General features: G+C 41.7%; 1 protein-coding gene across 1 annotated transcript; it reads left to right on the top strand.

Annotated features, from left to right (window-relative positions):
• The first annotated feature begins 36 nt into the window (after positions 1-36).
• Positions 37-10359, top strand: LOC118372096 (A disintegrin and metalloproteinase with thrombospondin motifs 8-like). The gene is made up of 9 exons (XM_035757864.2): positions 37-1122; positions 1729-1968; positions 2795-2927; positions 3287-3454; positions 6225-6517; positions 7115-7298; positions 7463-7635; positions 7768-7943; positions 8135-10359. The coding sequence occupies exons 1-9, from the start codon at positions 367-369 to the stop codon at positions 8865-8867; spliced, it is 2856 nt and encodes a 951-aa protein (XP_035613757.1). The 5' UTR covers positions 37-366; the 3' UTR covers positions 8868-10359.
• The last annotated feature ends 11164 nt before the right edge of the window (positions 10360-21523 follow it).

The following is a 21523-nucleotide window of genomic DNA, read 5'->3' as shown; positions in this document are numbered from 1 at the left end:
AGTGGTATACAAGAAAGTATAAATACCTCCGCTACTCCTAGTATTCAGTGGTGCTGCCGAGTGGTAGAACAGTATTTTAACTCCGCTATAATAGCATGAAGATCACACAATTAAACTAAAAATATCACACATTCTCGACACAGACTGACTATACAGCAGTGGGTTTTTGTCACATTATACTGATGAAAAAAATATTTTAGTTGTGAGGTCCCTAAGACTAAAAATAGTTTAGTGACTCGAGATTTTCTACCGACTAGACACTAACTATTGACGAGTACAGCTGCGTATGGGCTTGGTCCGGAATTTTGGTTGAAAAGTTGTTTTTGTTTTATTTTTTATTTTGTTGTGCAATTTCCATTGCAGAATATGTGTTCAAATAGGTGTTTCGTTTTACTAGTCCTGTGCGTCATCGACAAATCACTTTCTAAATTGTTTGATTCCGAGGAAATTGTACCTGTCAGGTTAAATGGAAGAAGCAGTGGTCGTTTTTGGAAACGAAGTGAAGAACAGCCGAGATTTAGACTCAGTGCCTTTGGCCGAGATTTCACTTTGAATTTAAGTCCGGATAACAGTTTCTTATCTACTACACTGACAATTCAACGCATCAAAGCAAACGATCTCCACACTTTACGCAGCGCCTCAGGTGCCCATGGCAGACAAACTTCTGAGACTGAAACGGACTTTCACAACTTGATAAACAAGACTGAAGAGATGGAAAGACATTTGAGAAGCTGTTTTTACTCGGGGACTGTGGACTCCAACCAAGATTCTGTTGTTGCGGTCAGTCTCTGTTATGGCATCCTTGGATCGTTTGTTACAGACGGGGATGAGTATTTAATTGAGCCCAAAGTGCTCGGCTCAGGGAGAAGGGAGAGGTCCACTGAACAGTTACATTTTATCAAAAGGACGACACCCACAGAAGCACCACATGACACTCAAACTGTATTTGATCAACTGAGTGAGGAGAGTCGTGTAAAAGCTGACATGGACAGTTTTATTCACGATGAAAAAGATCCTGAGAGACAATTACGAGGGAAACGCTTTGTATCAGCACCACGATTTATTGAGACGCTGGTGGTTGCAGACTCGTCCATGACACATTTCTATGGAGATGAGATACAGGTAGGATATATTCGATTAATATAGCGCTATGTTGACTAATTTATTTTATTGCATTTAATCCAACCCCCAATGCGAAAACACCCACAGCCAAAATGTTTTATGGAAAAACTAGTTTCTGTTTCAATTAAAAATAATTATAGCCTATATTTTGGGTGCAGAAACAATGTTTCTGATCTGCTCTGTCATGCAAGACTAGGCTCTCCACACATTCTGATTAGCTGATATGCATGGCGGTAACTAAGTTGAAGTAATGAGATAATTTTAAAAGGAAGAGTGCGTAGAGAGTAATGATGGGACTGGGAAACCTCTGATAAGGTCAGGCAGGAGAATGATGCTTTGGCAGTAATTTCGTTCCGCATTCATTATGACTTAGCTTCTAAATTATCACCATTAAACAATGTTGGGGTCATGCAAGTGATAAAGAGCATGAGCATTAGACATTTTTAAAGATACTTCCTTTTTTATTTTTTTAAACGGGGGAAAAACATGTGTGTTTACTTCGTTATTTCACTCACTTAGTTTTCCCCCTCCAGTTTTAGCCTAAATCATCACCACCAGTGTTGCCTTGTAAGCCTCCCTAATGCCGGTTGTCCTCCCTTGCTCCAGCACTATATCCTGACCTTGGTCTCAATGGCTGCCCAGCTTTACAAACATCCCAGTATCAAGAACTCTGTCCACATGGTGGTGGTGAAGATGGTGGTCGTGGAAGACGAGGAGGTTGGACCGTCACTCTCCAATAACGGGGGAGTCGCTCTGCGCAATTTCTGTGCCTGGCAACAACAGTTCAACCCGGCCAGCCAGAGGCATCCTGAGCACTACGACACTGCTCTACTTTTCACCCGAGAGGTGAGCACTGCCTGCCCCATATGTATACTGTCACACATTACATCAATGTCACAGGATCTCCCTAACCCCTTATTCCATAATGATGTTACCATATGGTTTGGAGAGTTAATTAAATAATGTAAGCAAACAGTGATATATATTGATGATGTATCCTCTAATTAAATACAATTGGCTGAATCAGATTGGATGAGCTTCAAAACACACAGCATAGGGCTGAATGGTCTCCTATGAGGTATTTTTTTTTAGAATTGCTACAAATCAGCCTTGAGTGATGATGACATCCCTTAAAATGACCAGAGTGTAATGTTGCTGCCCTGAATTTGACCTGCCGAAGAATGTGTGCCACATGCCTCGCCATAAGAGAAACCCCAAAACTTGAGACTTAAATTGGAAGTAGTTTGCACACGCGGTCTCCAGTGAGCTGAGCTTCTGCAAAACAAGGTGTACACGTGCTGAGTTGAATTCAGCATGTCACTCTGAGTCCAGATGTCCTTTGAATCATGTACGGTTATGTCTTGTGGTTTGGGTCATAGGCCCCAGGAAACATTTATCTCAGTCGCAGAGAGTGAGCCTGACATGTGAAGGGAAAATGTTGAGGCATGTCGTTGAAATATATATCTAATACCACACCATTAATTTCCCCACATCATAGATCTGCTTCTGTCTGCCAGGAATATTTATTTGCTTCATTTTATGATGGAAACATTGACAAACACGTTTTTTTTGGCATTAGCTCTCAAGTGAAAAGAGAGAAAAAACAACCAGGGACAAATAGAAATGCTGTCTAAAGATTCACTGTTTGAAACCGCTGCTGTCTGTCTTCCAGGATATTTGTGGACATCAGAGTTGTGACACCCTAGGGGTTGCTGATGTGGGAACTGCGTGCGATCCAAAAAGGAGTTGCTCTGTCATTGAGGACAATGGACTTCAAGCAGCTTTCACTGCTGCCCATGAACTTGGTATGACTTGTGCATTAAACAATTTGAACTTTCTCAAACTTCTATATTGACCATTAATAAAGCTACTATAGGTCTACATACATTTAGCCTCTTGTCGAAAAGGGTCTGCTAAATGTACAGAAATATTGTCCACAAATAACTTCATTTGTACAGAAAGGGGCACACCCTTGAGCCGAAAGCTTATGCAAAAGTGGGTTAGCCTACAACTAATAATTGTGTGGTTTAATGAGATACGAACTTGATATGAACCATACAGTCGACCCCCAAACCTAAAGTAGATGTAAACTATTAGCAACTTTACTTCCATAGCATACCTTAAATAGTATTCATTTAATTTGAATGGTATTGTTCTGCTTTAGGCCACGTGCTGAGTATGCCACACGACGACTCCAAGAATTGCGAGAGGATGTTTGGGAATCTGGGCGGCCATCACATGATGGCCCCTCTGTTCATTCACCTCAACAAAACTTTCCCCTGGTCCCCTTGCAGCGCTCTCTACATCACAGAGTTCTTTGACAACGGACACGGTATGTCATGCTGATAAACAACACTGACAACTCTGATGTAGGCAAAGGAAACATATTTGGTAGCACTTTCTATGAGGAAAGTGTTAAAGCGTTTATTTTTAATAAAAGCTTTTAAATGATTTGATATTACAGTCATTTTTTTTACAACTATTATACATTTTTTTAAATACATTTTTTAAATTCTACTGCATGTATATCACAACATATGAACACTGTGTGTTGAGGTCAGTAGGCTGGACCTGAATGAAATCACATACATTGTTTTAAAACTCAGCAGTTGCTGGTAGATCCATTTTTCCAAAAGCCTTCTAGGTCTGTTTTTACTAGAGCCTTCTAGTTCAAACCACTCTGTAATGAGGGCCCAGTTTTCACTTCTGTATTTTCTTTGATAACATCTACCCGCTTAAAGAAATGATGGCCTCTGACAACGACAATGAATACTTCCAGTAGAAGTTACTTATTGTAAGCCATTCCTAAGGCTCATAATGCTTATAACAAGTTACAAAGCATTATACCTGCAGGCTTCACACGTGTTCACAATGTTAACTCCACCTGTAGTTTCTCACCGCAGGTTTGCTTATATGCAAAAGAGTCACTAAAATATGCACAAATAAATCTCAAAATGGAGATAAATTGGAGACATCCTAAGGAATTTAGAGATTGGCTGACAAATTGTTTGTGGTTACTACTTACAGTGCCTTGCGAAAGTATTCGGCCCCCTTGAACTTTGCGACCTTATGCCACATTTCAGGCTTCAAACATAAAGATAGAAAACTGTATTTTTTTTGTGAAGAATCAACAACAAGTGGGACACAATCATGAAGTGGAACGACATTTATTGGATATTTCAAACTTTTTTAACAAATCAAAAACTGAAAAATTGGGCATGCAAAATTATACAGCCCCTTAAGTTAATACTTTGTAGCGCCACCTTTTGCTGCGATTACAGCTGTAAGTCGCTTGGGGTATGTCTCTATCAGTTTTGCACAATGAGAGACTGACATTTTTTCGCATTCCTCCTTGCAAAACAGCTCGAGCTCATTGAGGTTGGATGGAGAGCATTTGTGAACAGCAGTTTTCAGTTCTTTCCACAGATTCTCAATTGGATTCAGGTCTGGACTTTGACTTGGCCATTCTAACACCTGGATATTTTTATTTTTGAACCATTCCATTGTAGATTTTGCTTTATGTTTTGGATCATTGTCTTGTTGGAAGACAAATCTCCGTCCCAGTCTCAGGTCTTTTGCAGAATCCATCAGGTTTTCTTCCAGAATGGTCCTGTATTTGGCTCCATCCATCTTCCCATCAATTTTAACCATCTTCCCTGTCCCTGCTGAAGAAAAGCAGGCCCAAACCATGATGCTGCCACCACCATGTTTGACAGTGGGGATGGTGTGTTCAGGGTGATGAGCTGTGTTGCTTTTACACCAAACATAACGTTTTGCATTGTTGCCAAAAAGTAAAATTTTGGTTTCATCTGACCAGAGCACCTTCTTCCACATGTTTGGTGTGTCTCACAGGTGGCTTGTGGCAAACTTTAAACGACACTTTTTATGGATATCTTTAAGAAATGGCTTTCTTCTTGCCACTCTTCCATAAAGGCCAGATTTGTGCAATATACGACTGATTGTTGTCCTATGGACAGAGTGTCCCACCTCAGCTGTAGATCTCTGCAGTTCATCCAGAGTGATCATGGGCCTCTTGGCTGCATCTCTGATCAGTCTTCTCCTTGTATGAGCTGAAAGTTTAGAGGGACGGCCAGGTCTTGGTAGATTTGGAGTGGTCTGATACTCCTTCCATTTCAATATTATCGCTTGCACAGTGCTCCTTGGGATGTTTAAAGCTTGGGAAATCTTTTTGTATCCAAATCCGGCTTTAAACTTCTTCACAGCAGTATCTCGGACCTGCCTGGTGTGTTCCTTGTTCTTCATGATGCTCTCTGCGCTTTTAACGGACCTCTGAGACTATCACAATGCAGGTGCATTTATACGGAGACTTGATTACACACAGGTGGATTGTATTTATCATCATTAATCATTTAGGTCAACATTGGATCATTCAGAGATCCTCACTGAACGTCTGGAGAGAGTTTGCTGCACTGAAAGTAAAGCGGCTGAATAATTTTGTGGGCTGAATAATTTTGCACGCCCAGTTTTTCAGTTTTTGATTTGTTAAAAAAGTTTGAAAGATCCAATAAATGTAGTTCCACTTCATGATTGTGTCCCACTTGTTGTTGATTCTTCACAAAAAATACAGTTTCATATCTTTATGTTTGAAGCCTGAAATGTGGCAAAAGGTCGCAAAGTTCAAGGGGGCCGAATACTTTCGCAAGGCACTGTATATCTGAAATTGGGCGTGAATGGCACTGTTTGTTATTTGAAGAGATTCATATTATTTTGTAACATTTAATCAAGACCTTCTGTTCCTCTGAGTCATACATACAGAGAAGGTTTCGGTTCTCACAAGCCAAAAGTAACAGCTGGTGTGAGCAAATAATATGTTCTTTATCAGTTAGTCAGTGATTCCAAAGAGAGTGTATGTGGCTAAGAAAGTGGTCTGATCACCGGGTCAAGAGCAACATCAAACTAAAGCTCATTGAATATCTATCCAAATAAGAGATCGTGGGTCTGAGAAGCTTCACCAACTGTCCAAAATGTGATTGTGTGAGGACTCCAACAAAGTCAGCTTCTGTCACTGTCAAGTCTCCACATTATACAACCTGTTGATTTAAAACATTTAAAAAACAGAACTCTCGTGTGTTCAATCACAGGCGACTGCCTCTTGGATCCACCGGAGAGCATCTTACCGTTACCCAGTGAACTCCCAGGCACCACATACAGCCTCGACCGCCAGTGTCAGCAGATGTTTGGGGAGGAGTTTGTGCACTGCCCCAACACCTCTGACAGTGATGTCTGCAGCCAGCTGTGGTGCAGGGAGGAGGGCAAGCCCCACTGCACCACCAATAATGGCAGCCTTCACTGGGCAGATGGCACCACGTGCGCCACCAACAGGAGCTGTCTGCACGGTGCATGCATGGCAGCCCATGAGGTCATGCAGCCAAAGGTAAGCCCTAGTTTTTCTTAGAAAAGGGGAGAAAAAAATATCTATATTTGGTCTTGTAGTATTGCATTTTGACAAACTCTGTCTCAGAATGCCTTGTTAGTTACTATATGTGGATACATTTCTCTGTGACAGAGTATTTCCTTCCTGCTTTGTAAGGAAGACCGTACTTCTGAGAGTACAAGCTCTGTAGCATGTGTCAATAAACTTGATTTATAAATTGACATGCTGGCAGTTAATATACTTTTTGCTCACCCACTAGTAAAAGCTTGTGAAAACACACACACACACACACACACACACACACACACACACACACACACACACACACACACACACACACACACACACACACACACACACACACACACACACACACACACACACACTTTAGTCTTGCCAAGTGCGCCACGGGTTCTGCAAGTGGTGACACATAGAACAGGAATGTGGGAGACAGCAGAAGCGTGCCACACTGACGGACAGATTTACCCAGGTCATGGCATGCCAAGAGACGCCTCAGCCTAGACTGTGGTTGAGTTGGATGGCTGATGTTATCATGGCACTCAGTACTCACTCTGTTTCGTTTTGGCTTTACCACAGGTGGTTGTGGATGGCGGCTGGGGTGCTTGGGGACCATGGCAACAGTGCTCCAGGACATGTGGAGGGGGTGTGGAGTTCTCCTACAGGGAGTGCACAGATCCCGTGCCCCAGAAGGGCGGCAAGTACTGCGAGGGCCAGAGAGTCCAGTACCAATCCTGCAACCCCCAGACGTGTGAGGAAAATGGTGAGCCATATTTTGTCTAGGCACTTGCACTAAAGAATTTCCTTTCATTTATATAGTGGTGAGCTATAGTGGTGTTTTTAACCTAGATTTTTCAATAAATGTCTCTGCTTTGATATTAGTTTGATGGATAATTTTTTTCCCCTTTGTCATTTCTCCAACCTTAGGGAAGAGTTTTAGAGAGGAGCAGTGTGAGAAGTACAACAGCTTCAACTATCTGGACATTCTTGGGAACATGAAGCAATGGATTCCAAAGTACGCTGGTGTGTCGCCCCGGGACAGGTGTAAACTCTTCTGCCGGGCCAAAGGCAGCAGTGAATTCAAAGTCTTTGAAGCCAAGGTACGTTCACTAAAAATCATCTGTAGAGTGTTGGCCACTGTAAATAAATATTTTACAGCTTGCCTTCACTGTTTGTGGTGAATCACAGTGTTAAGTCAATTGAGACCTTAAGTTTGCATTTGCGGTCCATAGGTTATCGACGGCACGACATGTGGTCCTGACACTACGTCTCTCTGTGTACAAGGCCAATGTGTCAAGGCGGGCTGTGACCAAGAGATCGGCTCAAACAAGAGGCTTGACAAGTGTGGCTTGTGTGGTGGGGATGGCCTCAGTTGCAGGAAGATCACTGGTTCATACAACAAAGCCACGTGAGTACACCTAAATATTCCAATTGCAATTATGGTAACAATCATTTATGACCCTAATGTCTTAGCCATTATCGTCTTACTATGAGCCAGAATAAATAACAGTCATATTTAGAAAGCATTATTGGTTGATTGTCTTTTGTGTTGCTGATGTGATTTCAGCTGTAATGAGACATTTACCTTCTTTCTTTCAGTTACGGATACAGCGACATTGTGACCATTCCTGTCGGGGCTACCAATATTGACATCAAACAGCGTAGCCATAGAAACATCACACACGATGGAAACTACCTGGCGGTCAAGCGAGAGAGCGGTGGCTACATACTGAATGGTAACTTCTCTGTGTCCACGGTGGAGCAGGATATCCCTGTTCTCGGGGCTGTGCTGAAGTACAGTGGCTCGTCCACCACCTTGGAGAGAATCCAGAGCTTCAGACAACTGAGGGAGGCCATCACCATCCAGTTACTGGCCACTGCTGGGGAGGCATCTCCACCCAAGGTCAAATACACATTCTTTATCCCCAAAGATGTGTCTTTCACTAAATCCAAAGAGAAAAAGGCTTCGTTGCATATGATCCAGGCTTTCGGTGTGCCCCAGTGGCATTTGGGCAAATGGTCAGAGTGCTCCAAGAGTTGCAGCTCCGGGTGGTCCCGAAGGAACGTTGAATGCAGAGACAACGCTGGTTTCCATTCCAATACCTGCGATAAGGACCTGAAACCCACAGATATCAGACCCTGTGCTGATCTGCCATGCCCCATCTGGCAAATGGGGCCTTGGTCATCCTGTTCACGAACTTGTGGCCAGGGGGAACGCCGACGCAGTGTTGTCTGTATAGACTACACCGGCAAGACTGTCGAGTCGGAGAAGTGTGACGCTAACAAGCAACCTGCGCCAGTGTCGGGAGAGTGTGTTTACCAAGAGTGCTAGCGAGGAGACATGAAGACAGAGAAAACTTTGGGAGGGGTAGTGTAGTGGATTCTTAACCGACCCGACCGTGCTTTAGAGAAAAGCAGGGAAACCCTAGTTTGGAAATTAAGAGAGCACTAACTAACCCAGACAAGTCATAGGACATAGGACAATAGGACAACCACTAGAGAAGTTTGAACCAATAGAGATCTAGCTACCTCAGGATGTACATGTGTTTTTTTTTAAATAGACAAAGGTACTGTGTGCAAAATATTATTCTCTCCTAAAAGCAATTACTTGGCATAAAACCTACTGACAAACACCATTGCTGTTAAATATACCTCAATTTTCCAGCATATAACCCAGAACTATACAGTCAGAGACTCAGAGCCAATAAATGAACTGGGCTAATAAAGTTAGTCTAAAGGCATACTATTCCTACCATAACATGTGACATTATCATTGCAAGACAATGACTTACAGTGCGTATTATTTTTGAGTAAAAAGGGTTTGTGTAAAACATTTGATTAGGTGGACAAGATGGAAAACTTTGTAAAATACCTTGCTTGTGAATACCTTGCTTGTGGATACCTTGCTTGTGGATACCTTGTTTGTGGTTTGCTCTTTTGTTTAATTTCCTTGGGAAAAATAAGTATTTTTCTAAATGTGAGATTGTGTTAACTGCCTGTAAAAAAATGTGTCAAAGAATTTATCTGCTATCTTATTGTTGATTAATGATTTGTGGAACTGATATGCTTAAAGATGAAAATGTAAGTTCACCCATAATCATTCAAATGGTACAGGTGATTAGGTCTGCCATTGACTAATCTCTGGTGGGCAGACAACGTAACAATCTGATGCAATTAAGCAACATTTTAGTTTTGGGATTTCGAGATTAGACATTGACAGACATTAAATCAAATAATATACTTTGTAACAAAAAAGCAACCAGCATTAATTAGTAGTAAGAATGAAACAGACATTTTAGGGTTCCTAAAATGAGTGTACACACTCTTTGTGTAAAATTTAGTTTAGCAGACCATGGTCAGGAATCTGATCTGAGGCAAATCAGTGTAACGGGGATTTTTCTTCTCTGTTCTGTACTTTTTATGTAGTGTTTTTAAAGGAATTGTAAGTACAACCAAATTCAATATAAACACATGTGTGAAATGGTATATTATGGTGCATCAAAAATCATTTGCATAAAGAACAAGTCCTTTGTTTGTAATAATTTCATAGTTGATTTAAAAATATATATTATTCATAATGGGATGAATGCTCTATTGTTTGTCAGATGTCTGTATATGTTTGATTTCTCATTCCAGTTTGTATGTCATAAAACAAAAAGGCTAAATATGATATACCTTCAGTGAAGGACCATACTATATTATTATTATTGTAGCTTCCTTTTAAAGCTATTTATTTTTAAGTTTTTACCTTGGACCTGAAATTATAACATTTTCAAATGCTGCTGTCTTTGAGATTTATGTCTACAATAAAATGGTCAAATACATCACATTTTACTATATGCAGTAAACATTGAGTTGTCTCTTTTGTTACCCATTTTGGAAAGTTAAAGAACCACTTTAGCTATGTTTGACCTACAACGGGTCTGATTCTCCTTCCACTCCAGTCTTCTGGTTTAAACACAGAGAATAAAAATACAAATATGTGCACACTACACACATTGTTCAATCTTACTATTAGATGGACATACACATCAGACAATGAAAGTGTGTTTTAAATGATCCTCGGTCCGTAATTTGTGTTCTTCTGGCTAGCATTTATGGGCTTATTGTATTACATGCAAATAGTTGATCAGCTAGCTTTCAGAGGTACCGTAGCCTATATGAAAGGAGCTTTTTGACAGCATGATCCTCATCCAAACAAAAAAATTCAGAGGCTATCTCCAGTATCATCTAATAGAATGGTCCAGAACTGTGTGTGCAGACTCTTGACTACAGTATAACAATAAAATATTCAGAGATGAACCTGCAGCTGTGCCTGCAGAAATTATTGCTAATTCATATTTTTTTCCATTGTCATTTCCAAACAAAATATTTTGGGGCACAGCTCAGGGATTCTGCTCATGCATTCTTAGGGCAATTCAACTCGATGCCAGTAGGCTTCCCGCTGGGCACACTGGTTGAATCAATGTTGTTTCCACGTCATTTCAATGAAATTACGTTGAACCAATGTGAAATAGATGTTGAATTGACGTTTGTGCCCAGTGGGTTGGCTACATAACATGATAGGCTAAGAAAACTAGTGTTACTAGTGGCCTAGTAGACTACAAAGCAACCTTGTCAACGGGTTTGGACTTCTTGGTGTTACGGTTAAGGTGTTAGACTGCCATAGATCCGTGTTCAAGTCCCAGTTGGACTATGTGTTAAGGGCCTTGCACGCAGGGAGCTGCAAAACCTGGCGAAGCCCCCTACAGTTTATGAAAAATCTTAAACTCTGGCGGCAACACGGGCGGCGAGCAGCAAGTTAAAATGTGTGTGGCAGAGAAAAACGACCCGAACAAAGAGGTGTATTGGGTTCTCACTCAAAAATATGTGGCATAAAGCTTGTATAATATTCTATTATTTTATTTTTTATTTCCACTTCACCAGGGATTCAGTGTGCAGGTATAATTGTATTTTTATTTAATTTGAAAGTTTTGCAGTTCGTGGATTTCTGTGCTCAAGACCACAGAAGAAGACAAAACCAGAAGTAGTTGATTGTTGTTTCCTTGATAACATTTGACAATCCTGTATGTAATCATCTTCCATCCTTCACCATGCAGTCTTTCATAGGCCTTGTGCTGTATGTTTAACTATCCTTGATGTTTTATGAACACTTTTTATGCTGTTATTTAGCTGTTTATATCACTTTTTTTTTACCTCAAAAAGATTGTTGGCCAAAATGGTCTTAGCCGTTATCCGTTTTAATAGAAATGTAAATGTAAAGTATTAGCCTAGCTGTTTTTTTAGCTCCATTGAAATGTAGCTATGTAGCCTCTGTTTTCGTCATGCTAGCTAATAAGTATGTGCTTGTATACAAATGGGACAATACAAATTGGGGACAAATCATTCGCTAAACCTTAAACCACAACTAAATCTTGTAGTAAATCATGTGGAAATTGAGCAAATTGAGATGGCTAAACTGCTTGGAATTACCCTGGATTGTAAACTGTCATGGTCAAAACATATTGATACAATAGTAGCTATGATGGGGAGAAGTATGTCCATGATAAGGCAATGCTCTATCTTCTTGACAGTGCTGTCAACAATGCAGGTCCTACAAGCCCTAGTTTTCTCGTACCTGGACTACTGTTCAGTCGTGTGGTCAGGTGGCACAAAAAAGGACTTAGGAAAATTGCAATTGGTTCAGAACAGGGCAGCACGGCTGGCCCCTGGATGTACACAGAGAGCTAATATTAATAATATGCATGTCAATCTCTCCTAGCTCAAAGTGGAGGAGAGATTGACTTCATCACTGCTTGTATTCATGAGAGGTGTTGAGACATGTTGAATACCCCGAGCTGTCTGTTTGCACTACTGGCGCACAGCTCGGACACCCATGACTGCCCCACAAGACATGCCACAAGAGGTCTCTTCACAGTCCCCAAGTCCAGAACAGACAATGGAAGGTGCACAGTACTACATAGAGCCATGACTACATGGAACTCTATTCCACATCAAGTAACTCATGCAAGCAGTAAAATTAGATTTTAAAAAACAGATAAAAAAACACCTTATGGAACAGCGGGGACTGTGAAGCAACACAAACATAGGCACAGACACATACATACATACACACACACGATAACATACGCAATATACACACGTATACATGGATTTTGTACTGTAGATATGTGGTGGTGGTGAAGTAGGGGATTGTGAATGTATTGTACAGTGGCTTGTGAAAGTATTCACCCCCATGGCATTTTTCCTATTTTGTTGCCTTACAACTTGGAATTCAAATAGATTTTTGGGGGGTTTGTATCGTTTAATTTACACAACATGCATACCATTTTGAACAATCAAGAAATAAGACAAAAAAAATACTTGAGCATGCCTAACTATTCACCTCCAAAGTCAATACTTTGTAGAGCAACCTTTTGCAGCAATTACAACTGCAAGTCTCTTGGGGTATGTCTCTATAAGCTTGGCACATCTAGCCACTGGGATTTTTGCCCATTCTTCAAGGCAAAACTGCTCCAGCTCCTTCAAGTTGGATGGGTTCTGGTACAGCAATATTTATGTCATACCACATATTTTCAATTGATTGAGGTCTAGGCTTTGACTAGGCCATTCCAAGACATTTAAATGTTTGCCCTTAAATCACTTGAGTGTTGCTTTAGCAGTATGCTTAGGGTCATTGTCCTGCTGGAAGGTGAATCTCCATCCCAGTCTCAAATCTCCTGAAGAGTGAAAACAGGTTCCCCTCAAGAATTTCCCTGTATTGTATTTAGCACCATCCATCATTCCTTCAATTCTGACCAGTTTCCCAGTCCCTGCCGATGAAAAATATACCCACAGCATGATGCTGCCACCACCATGCTTCACTGTGGGGATGAGATTCTGGGATGATGCGAGGTGCTGGGTTTGCGCCAGACATAGCATTTTCCTTGATGGCCAAAAAGCTCAATTTTAGTCTCATCTAACCAGAGAACCTTCTTCCATATGTTTGGGGAGTTTCCCACATGCCTTTTGGCAGACACCATACGTGTTTGCTTATTTTTTTATTTAAGCAATGGCTTTTTTTCTGGACACTCTTCTGTAAAGCCCAGCTCTGTGGAGTGTACGGCTTAAAATTGTCCTATGGACAGATACTCCAATCTCTGCTGTTGTCACGCCCTGACCTTAGAGAGCTTTTTATGTCTCTATTTTGGTTTGGTCAGGGTATGATTTGGGGTGGGCATTCTATGTTATTTTTTCTATGTTTTGTATTTCTTTATTTTGGCCGGGTATGGTTCTCAGTCAGGGACAGCTGACTATCGTTGTCTCTGATTGGGAACCATACTTAGGTAGCTTTTTCCCACCTATGTTTTGTGGGTAGTTGTTTTCTGTTTAGTGTTATGCACCTGACAGGACGGTTTCATTTGTTCACTTTGTTATTTTGTTCTAGTGTTCAGTTTAATGAAATCATGAACACTTACCACTCTGCGCTTTGGTCTGATTCTTCCTCATCAGAAGACGACCGTTACAGCTGTGGAGTTTTACAGCTCCTTCAGGATTATCTTTGGTCTCTTTGTTGCCTCTCTGACTAATACCCTCCTTTCCTGGTCTGTGAGATTTGGTGGGCGGCCCTCTCTTGGCAGGTATGTTGTGGTGCCTGACCTGTTTGGAGAGCTCCTTGGACTTCATGGTGCCACTTGTTTGGTTGTGCCCCTTGCTTAGTGGGGTTGCAAACTTGGGGGCCTTTCAGAACAGGTGTATACAGTGGGGCAAAAAAAGTATTTAGTCAGCCCCCAATTGTGCAAGTTATCCCACTTAAAAAGATGAGAGGCCTGTAATTTTCATCATAGGTACACTTCAACTATGACAGACAAAATGAGAAAAAAAAATCCAGAAAATCACATTGTAGGATTTCTAATGAATTTATTTGCAAATTATGGTGGAAAATAAGTATTTGGTCAATAACAAAAGTTTATCTCAATACCCTTTGTTGGCAATGACAGATGTCAAACGTTTTCTGTAAGTCTTCACAAGGTTTTCACACACTGTTGCTGGTATTTTGGCCCATTCCTCCATGCAGATCTCCTCTAGAGCAGTGATGTTTTGGGGCTGTTGCTGGGCAACACAGACTTTCAACTCCCTCCAAAGATTTTCTATGGGGTTGAGATCTGGAGACTGGCTAGGCCACTCCACAATCCATGGTTACTCCAAGCAGTTTAGTCATCTCAATTTGCTCTATTTAAATTACAGGTTGTAATGCAACAAAGTAGGAAAAATGCCAAGGGGGGGAATACTTTTGCAAGGCACTGTAATATTTTTTGTAATTGTACAAACTGCCTTAGTTTTAATGGATCACAGGAAGAGTAGCTGCTACCTTGGCAGCAGCTAATGGGGATCCATAATGAATACAAATACAAAGGGATTCATAAAAATGTATAAAAATGTAATTCATTTGATAAAATATAAACATTTAAATTAAGTTTATAAGCTTATTATTTATGGTTTAATTATATAACTACAGTTAGAAACTTGAGGAAATAACATGTGCACTAGTCTTATAGTGACGCAAGATGTCAATAGAACATTTTTATTAGGCAAAAAGTAATAAATGTGTAATTTTTCAATATTAATACAAAAGGGTTTACAGCGCATTCGGAAAGTATTCAGATCCCTTAACTTTTTCACATTTTGTTCCTTAACAGCTTTACTCTAAAATTGATAAAATATTTCCCCCCCCCCATCAATCTACACACAATACCCCATAATGACTTAGCAAAAACAGGTTTTTAGAAAATTGAGCAAATGTATAAAGAAAAACAAACTGACATATCACATTTACGTAAGTATTCAGACCCTTCACTCAGTACTTTGTTGAAGCATCTTTGGCAGTGATTACAGCCTCCAGTCTTTTTGGGTATGATGCCACAAGTTTGGCACACCTGTATTTGGGAAGTTTCTCCCATTCTTCTCTGTAGATCCTCTCAAGCTCTGTCACGCTAGATGGGAAGCGTTGCTGGACAGCTATTTCAGGTCTCTCCAGAGATGTTCGATCGATCGGGTTCAAGCCAGTGCTCTGGCTGGGCTACACAAGGACATTCAGAGACTTGTCCTGAAGCCACTATTTTATTGTCTTGGCTGTGTGCTTAAGGTCCTTGTCCTGTTGGAAGGTGAACCTTCACCCCAGTCTGAGGTCCTGAGCGCTCTGGAGCAGGTTTTCATCAAGGATCTCTCTGTATTTTTCTCCGTTCATCTTTGCCTCGATCCTGAGTAGCGTCCGAGTCCCTGCCGCTGAAAAACATTCCCACATCATGATGCTGCCACCACCATGCTTCACCGTAGGGATGGTGCCTGGTTTCCTCCAGATGTGACGCTCGGCATTCAGGCCAAATAGTTTAATCTTGGACCAGGGAATCTTGTTTCTCGTGGTCTGAGAGTCCTTTAGGTGCCTTTTGACAAACTCCAAGTGGACTGTGCCTTTTACTGAGGAGTGGCTTCCGCCTGGCCTCTCTACCATAAAGGCCTGATTGGTGGAGTGCTGCAGAGATGGTTGTCCTTCTGGAAGGTTCTCCCATCTCCACAGAGGAACTCTGGAGCTCTGTCAGAGTGACCATCGGGTTCTTGGTCACCTCCCTGACCAAGGTCCTTCTCCCTCAATAGCTCAGTTTGGCCCGGGCGGCCAGCTCTAGAAAGAGTCTGGGTAGTTCCAAACTTCATCCATTTAAGAGTGATGGAGGCTACTGTTCTTGGGGACCTTCAAGACTGAGGAATTGTTTTGCTCTGACATGAACTGTAAACTGTGGGACCTTATATAGACAGGTGTGGGCCTTTCCAAATCATGTCCTTAGAATAAGGCTCTAACGTAACAAAATGTGGAAAAAGTCAAGGGGTCTGAATACTTTCCAAATGCACTGTATGTAGAAAATGAAAAAGGATCCGAAGCAATTCAGTAGTGATCAGCAGTGGCACAACACTGCACACACAGATAGCAATAGTAATTCAATCGGGATTGAGTAGGCATACAGCAGTAATGTGTAGGCATTGTGTAGTAATTCAATAGAGAATGTGGGTTACACAGTGGTCATTAAGGAAGAATTATGTAGTGATTTGAGTAGGAAATACAGTGCCTTGCGAAAGTATTCGGCCCCCTTGAACTTTGCGACCTTTTGCCACATTTCAGGCTTCAAACATAAAGATATAAAACTGTATTTTTTTTGTGAAGAATCAACAACAAGTGGGACACAATCATGAAGTGGAACAACATTTATTGGATATTTCAAACTTTTTAAACAAATCAAAAACTGAAAAATTGGGCGTGCAAAATTATTCAGCCCCCTTAAGTTAATACTTTGTATCGCCACCTTTTGCTGCGATTACAGCTGTAAGTCGCTTGGGGTATGTCTCTATCAGTTTTGCACATCGAGAGACTGACATTTTTTCCCATTTCTCCTTGCAAAACAGCGCGAACTCAGTGAGGTTGGATGGAGAGCATTTGTGAACAGCAGTTTTCAGTTCTTTCCACAGATTCTCGATTGGATTCAGGTCTGGACTTTGACTTGGCCATTCTAACACCTGGATATTTTTATTTTTGAACCATTCCATTGTAGATTTTGCTTTATAGTTTTGGATCATTGTCTTGTTGGAAGACAAATCTCCGTCCCTTTCTCAGGTCTTTTGCAGACTCCATCAGGTTTTCTTCCAGAATGGTCCTGTATTTGGCTCCATCCATCTTCCCATCAATTTTAACCATCTTCCCTGTCCCCGCTGAAGAAAAGCAGGCCCAAACCATGATGCTGCCACCACCATGTTTGACAGTGGAGATGGTGTGTTCAGGGTGATGAGCTGTGTTGGTTTTACGCCAAACATAACGTTTTGCATTGTTGCCAAAAAGTTCAATTTTGGTTTCATCTGACCAGAGCACCTTCTTCCACATGTTTGGTGTGTCTCCCAGGTGGCTTGTGTCAAACTTTAAACAACACTTTTTATGGATATCTTTAAGAAATGGCTTTCTTCTTGCCACTCTTCCATAAAGGCCAGATTTGTGCAATATACGACTGATTGTTGTCCTATGGACAGAGTGTCCCACCTCAGCTGTAGATCTCTGCAGTTCATCCAGAGTGATCATGGGCCTCTTGGCTGCATCTCTGATCAGTATTCTCCTTGTATGAGCTGAAAGTTTAGAGGGACGGCCAGGTCTTGGTAGATTTGCAGTGGTCTGATACTCCTTCTAATTCAATATTATCGCTTGCACAGTGCTCCTTGGGATGTTTAAAGCTTGGGAGATCTTTTTGTATCCAAATCCGGCTTTAAACTTCTTCACAACAGTATCTCGGACCTGCCTGGTGTGTTCCTTGTTCTTCATGATGCTCTCTGCGCTTTTAACGGACCTCTGAGACTATCACAGTGCAGGTGCATTTATACGGAGACTTGATTACACACAGGTGGATTGTATTTATCATCATTAGTCATTTAGGTCAACATTGGATCATTCAGAGATCCTCACTGAACTTCTGGAGAGAGTTTGCTGCACTGAAAGTAAAGGGGCTGAATAATTTTGCACGCCCAATTTTTCAGTTTTTGATTTGTTAAAAAAGTTTGAAATATTCAATAAATGTCGTTCCACTTCATGATTGTGTGCCACTTGTTGTTACAGTTGTATATCTTTATGTTTGAAGCCTGAAATGTGGCAAAAGGTCGCAAAGTTCAAGGGGGCCGAATACTTTCGCAAGGCACTGTATGTAGTGTTCACCAGTAGTGAAATGTCCCAATTTGTCACTCATTACTACTTAAAGTACAGGTGTCAATATTATGGGCATGTGGCAGCAGTGTGTAGGAGGGAGGTTGCTAGGTGTGGGAAGTATGCAGAAGGGCATGAGACAAAGGAATGTGTAGCATTGGGGAAAGTAGTAGTATGTGTTAATTGCAGGGGTGCCCATGGGGTTGAGGATCAGAAATGTCCTGTGCAGAGAGGCGGGTTGAGATTTCCAGGGTTAGAGTAGTGCAGAAGTTGTCAAATGCTGAGGCAGTGAAGAAAGTAGAGGAAGATGGGTCAAGGGGGAGGGATCCTGAGAGGAGTGTTGATAGGCAAACAAGTGATATATGTTTAAGATTGAACTTTATAGCATTTATGGTTATCAACTGTACTGCAGAGATGGAACGTAAGTCGCAGAAAATTGAGGTTGTGGTGGCAGCGGAGAGGTATTTGGGTGTACGAGACTTGACATCAGAAGAGTTACAGGGTATGTTAAGTGTCCCACCCTTTCAGGTTGATGGCCTGAGGTAGTACTAAATAGATTTAAATAGTGGGTTAGGGTGGTGTTATTTTTTATTATAACTTTTTTTGTGATTGTAGTGTTAGATGGTAGGGTATATGTTTATTTAAAAATATATATATATACATATATATATATATATATATATTTTTTCAAGCAAAGTAAAAGGGAGTTGCTCTCCAGTCCAGCAGGTGACGGTAATGCAACATTTATTGGATGCCGACCGCTGCTAAACATCATTGAAGAATAAGAATGTATTTCAGGAGGCAGCACACATGAAGTGAAGCAGTAGTACACCACAGGGGAGAGTGATTCGTCCTCTGTTCTCAATCATGATCAATGATGTTTACCCTCCGGTACAGCCGGTTATTGGGAAGTCTTTATTTGCAGATGATGGGGCCGTATGGAAGAGGGGAAGCAATGTGCCATACATAGCCAGGAAGGTACAGGAAGCAATGTGCCATACATAGCCAGGAAGGTACAGGAAGCAATGTGCCATACATAGCCAGGAAGGTACAGGAAGCAATGTACCATACATAGCCAGGAAGGTACAGGAAGCAATGTACCATACATAGCCAGGAAGGTACAGGAAGCAATGTGCCATACATAGCCAGGAAGGTACAGGAAGCAATGTGCCATACATAGCCAGGAAGGTACAGGAAGTAATGTGCCATACATAGCCAGGAAGGTACAGGAAGCAATGTGCCATACATAGCCAGGAAGGTACAGGAAGCAATGTACCATACATAGCCAGGAAGGTACAGGAAGCAATGTGCCATACATAGCCAGGAAGGTACAGGAAGCAATGTGCCATACATAGCCAGGAAGGTACAGGAAGCAATGTGCCATACATAGCCAGGAAGGTACAGGAAGCAATGTGCCATACATAGCCAGGAAGGTACAGGAAGCAATGTGCCATTCATAGCCAGGAAGGTACAGGAAGCAATGTGCCATACATAGCCAGGAAGGTACAGGAAGCAATGTACCATACATAGCCAGGAAGGTACAGGAAGCAATGTGCCATTCATAGCCAGGAAGGTACAGGAAGCAATGTGCCATACATAGCCAGGAAGGTACAGGAAGCAATGTGCCATTCATAGCCAGGAAGGTACAGGAAGCAATTGATGAGGTAGAGTGGTGGGCATTAATGTGGGGATTCAGGTTCTCTGTAGAGAACTCAGACAGTGTTCTTTACCAGGTGGAAGGTATGCTTGAGGTTATATGGGAGAAACTTAGAGAGGGTAGGAATCTTTCAGGTTTCTTGGGGTATACTTTGACACAAGACTGACTTGGGCAGAACACAGAGAGAGTGGTGGGAAAGTGTAAGAAGGTGCTAAATGTGATGTGCTGTCTGACGGGGAAGGAGTGGGGGGCTGGGCATTCCTCATTGACCAGGTATGTTGTATTGATTCGATCTGTAATAGACTATGGCAGTATAGTGTATGGTTCGGCATCATTGGAAAGGCTAGATGCCATACAGGGACAAGGACTCAGCATATGTAGTGGGGCCTTTCGGATATCTCCCAGAGGCTGCATTACAGGTGGAGATAGAGGATATATGCTATTGCAGATTAGGAGACAGCAGCTGGCAATGAATTATTGGGTCAACCTAACAGGGACATGGGGTGTCTCATCCTGCAAAAGGGATTTTACCGGCATGCTGGGAACATGAGCGAAGACAGAACACAAGCTTTGGGTGAGTGGGCGAATACCCAGGCGAAGGTGATGGGACTGTATGGAAGGGAGTTTAGTCCAACGGTAGCTATCCCTGTAAATCCACCGTGGCTACTCCCGCCTCCAGTAGTTGATCTAGAAGCGTTGGAGAGATTACAGAAAGATGGGGAGGCTGTTGATCCATCTGATTTGTTTAATAGACGTCTGAACACTGTTTAACAGGATTTTGTGGCCATTTTCACAGATGGTTCAAAAGATCCAAGGACAGGATGTACTGGGTCAGCATTTGTAGTTCAGGAATGTGGGGTGGAAGTCAGGAAACATATTACAGATCATCTGGCTGTATAAACAGAAGAGCTGATGGCCATACTGTTGGCCTTGCAGTGGGTGAAAGTCAAGCCAGACAGAGTAGTTATTTTCTCTGATTCGTGTGCAGTGTTAATGAGTCTCCAGTCATTTAGGTCACGTAGCAGACAAGACCTGCTTTATGCAGGAATTTGTTCTTAACTGACTTGCCTAGTTAAATAAAGGTTAAATAAAATAAAAATGTGGGGGTGGAGGGGAATGAGGCGTTTGATGTACTGGCTTAACAAGCACTTAGAAGTGGGGTTGTTGATGTTGTAGTTTCAATGAGCAAGGCAGAGGCAAAAAGCCTGATATGGACAGTGATGGTACAGAGATGGCAGGAATAGAGATACTAAGGGTAGGCATTTATTTCAAGTACAGAGGGAGGGCAGGAAGGGACAGAAGAGAGAAGACTATTTTGTACAATATTAAGGATGGGACACAGCCAGTTGAATACTGCCAGGAAACAGGGACTGCGGAGCATATATTGCAACAGCGTGGGCAGTATCAGAGGGAAAGAGATGACGAGATTTAGTATGAGGGAGAAGGGGCTACAGGAAATTAGTTTAAATAGTATTTTGAGTAGAACGTCATTAAATATAGTCTCATATATTTTTAAACATAAACGGGGCTGGAAGGTAGGATTTAGTTTCTCCGTCTCTGGCCCACACTCCAGTACAGTAGGTGGCGGTCATGCACCATAACGTTGGATGCCAACCGCCGA

This window comes from Oncorhynchus keta, chromosome 1, assembly GCF_023373465.1.
Source record: "Oncorhynchus keta strain PuntledgeMale-10-30-2019 chromosome 1, Oket_V2, whole genome shotgun sequence".
Classification (NCBI taxonomy): domain Eukaryota; kingdom Metazoa; phylum Chordata; class Actinopteri; order Salmoniformes; family Salmonidae; genus Oncorhynchus; species Oncorhynchus keta.
This window is presented reverse-complemented; position numbering and strand designations above follow the sequence as displayed.

Bases quoted from the DNA above. Each gene is read 5' to 3' on its own strand.
- LOC118372096 (XM_035757864.2), top strand. From the start codon at position 367: ATGTGTTCAAATAGGTGTTTCGTTTTACTAGTCCTGTGCGTCATCGAC. The intron at 3,455-6,224 runs GTATGTCATGCT...GTTCAATCACAG, and splicing joins GTTCTTTGACAACGGACACG to GCGACTGCCTCTTGGATCCA. The intron at 6,518-7,114 runs GTAAGCCCTAGT...GCTTTACCACAG, and splicing joins ATGAGGTCATGCAGCCAAAG to GTGGTTGTGGATGGCGGCTG.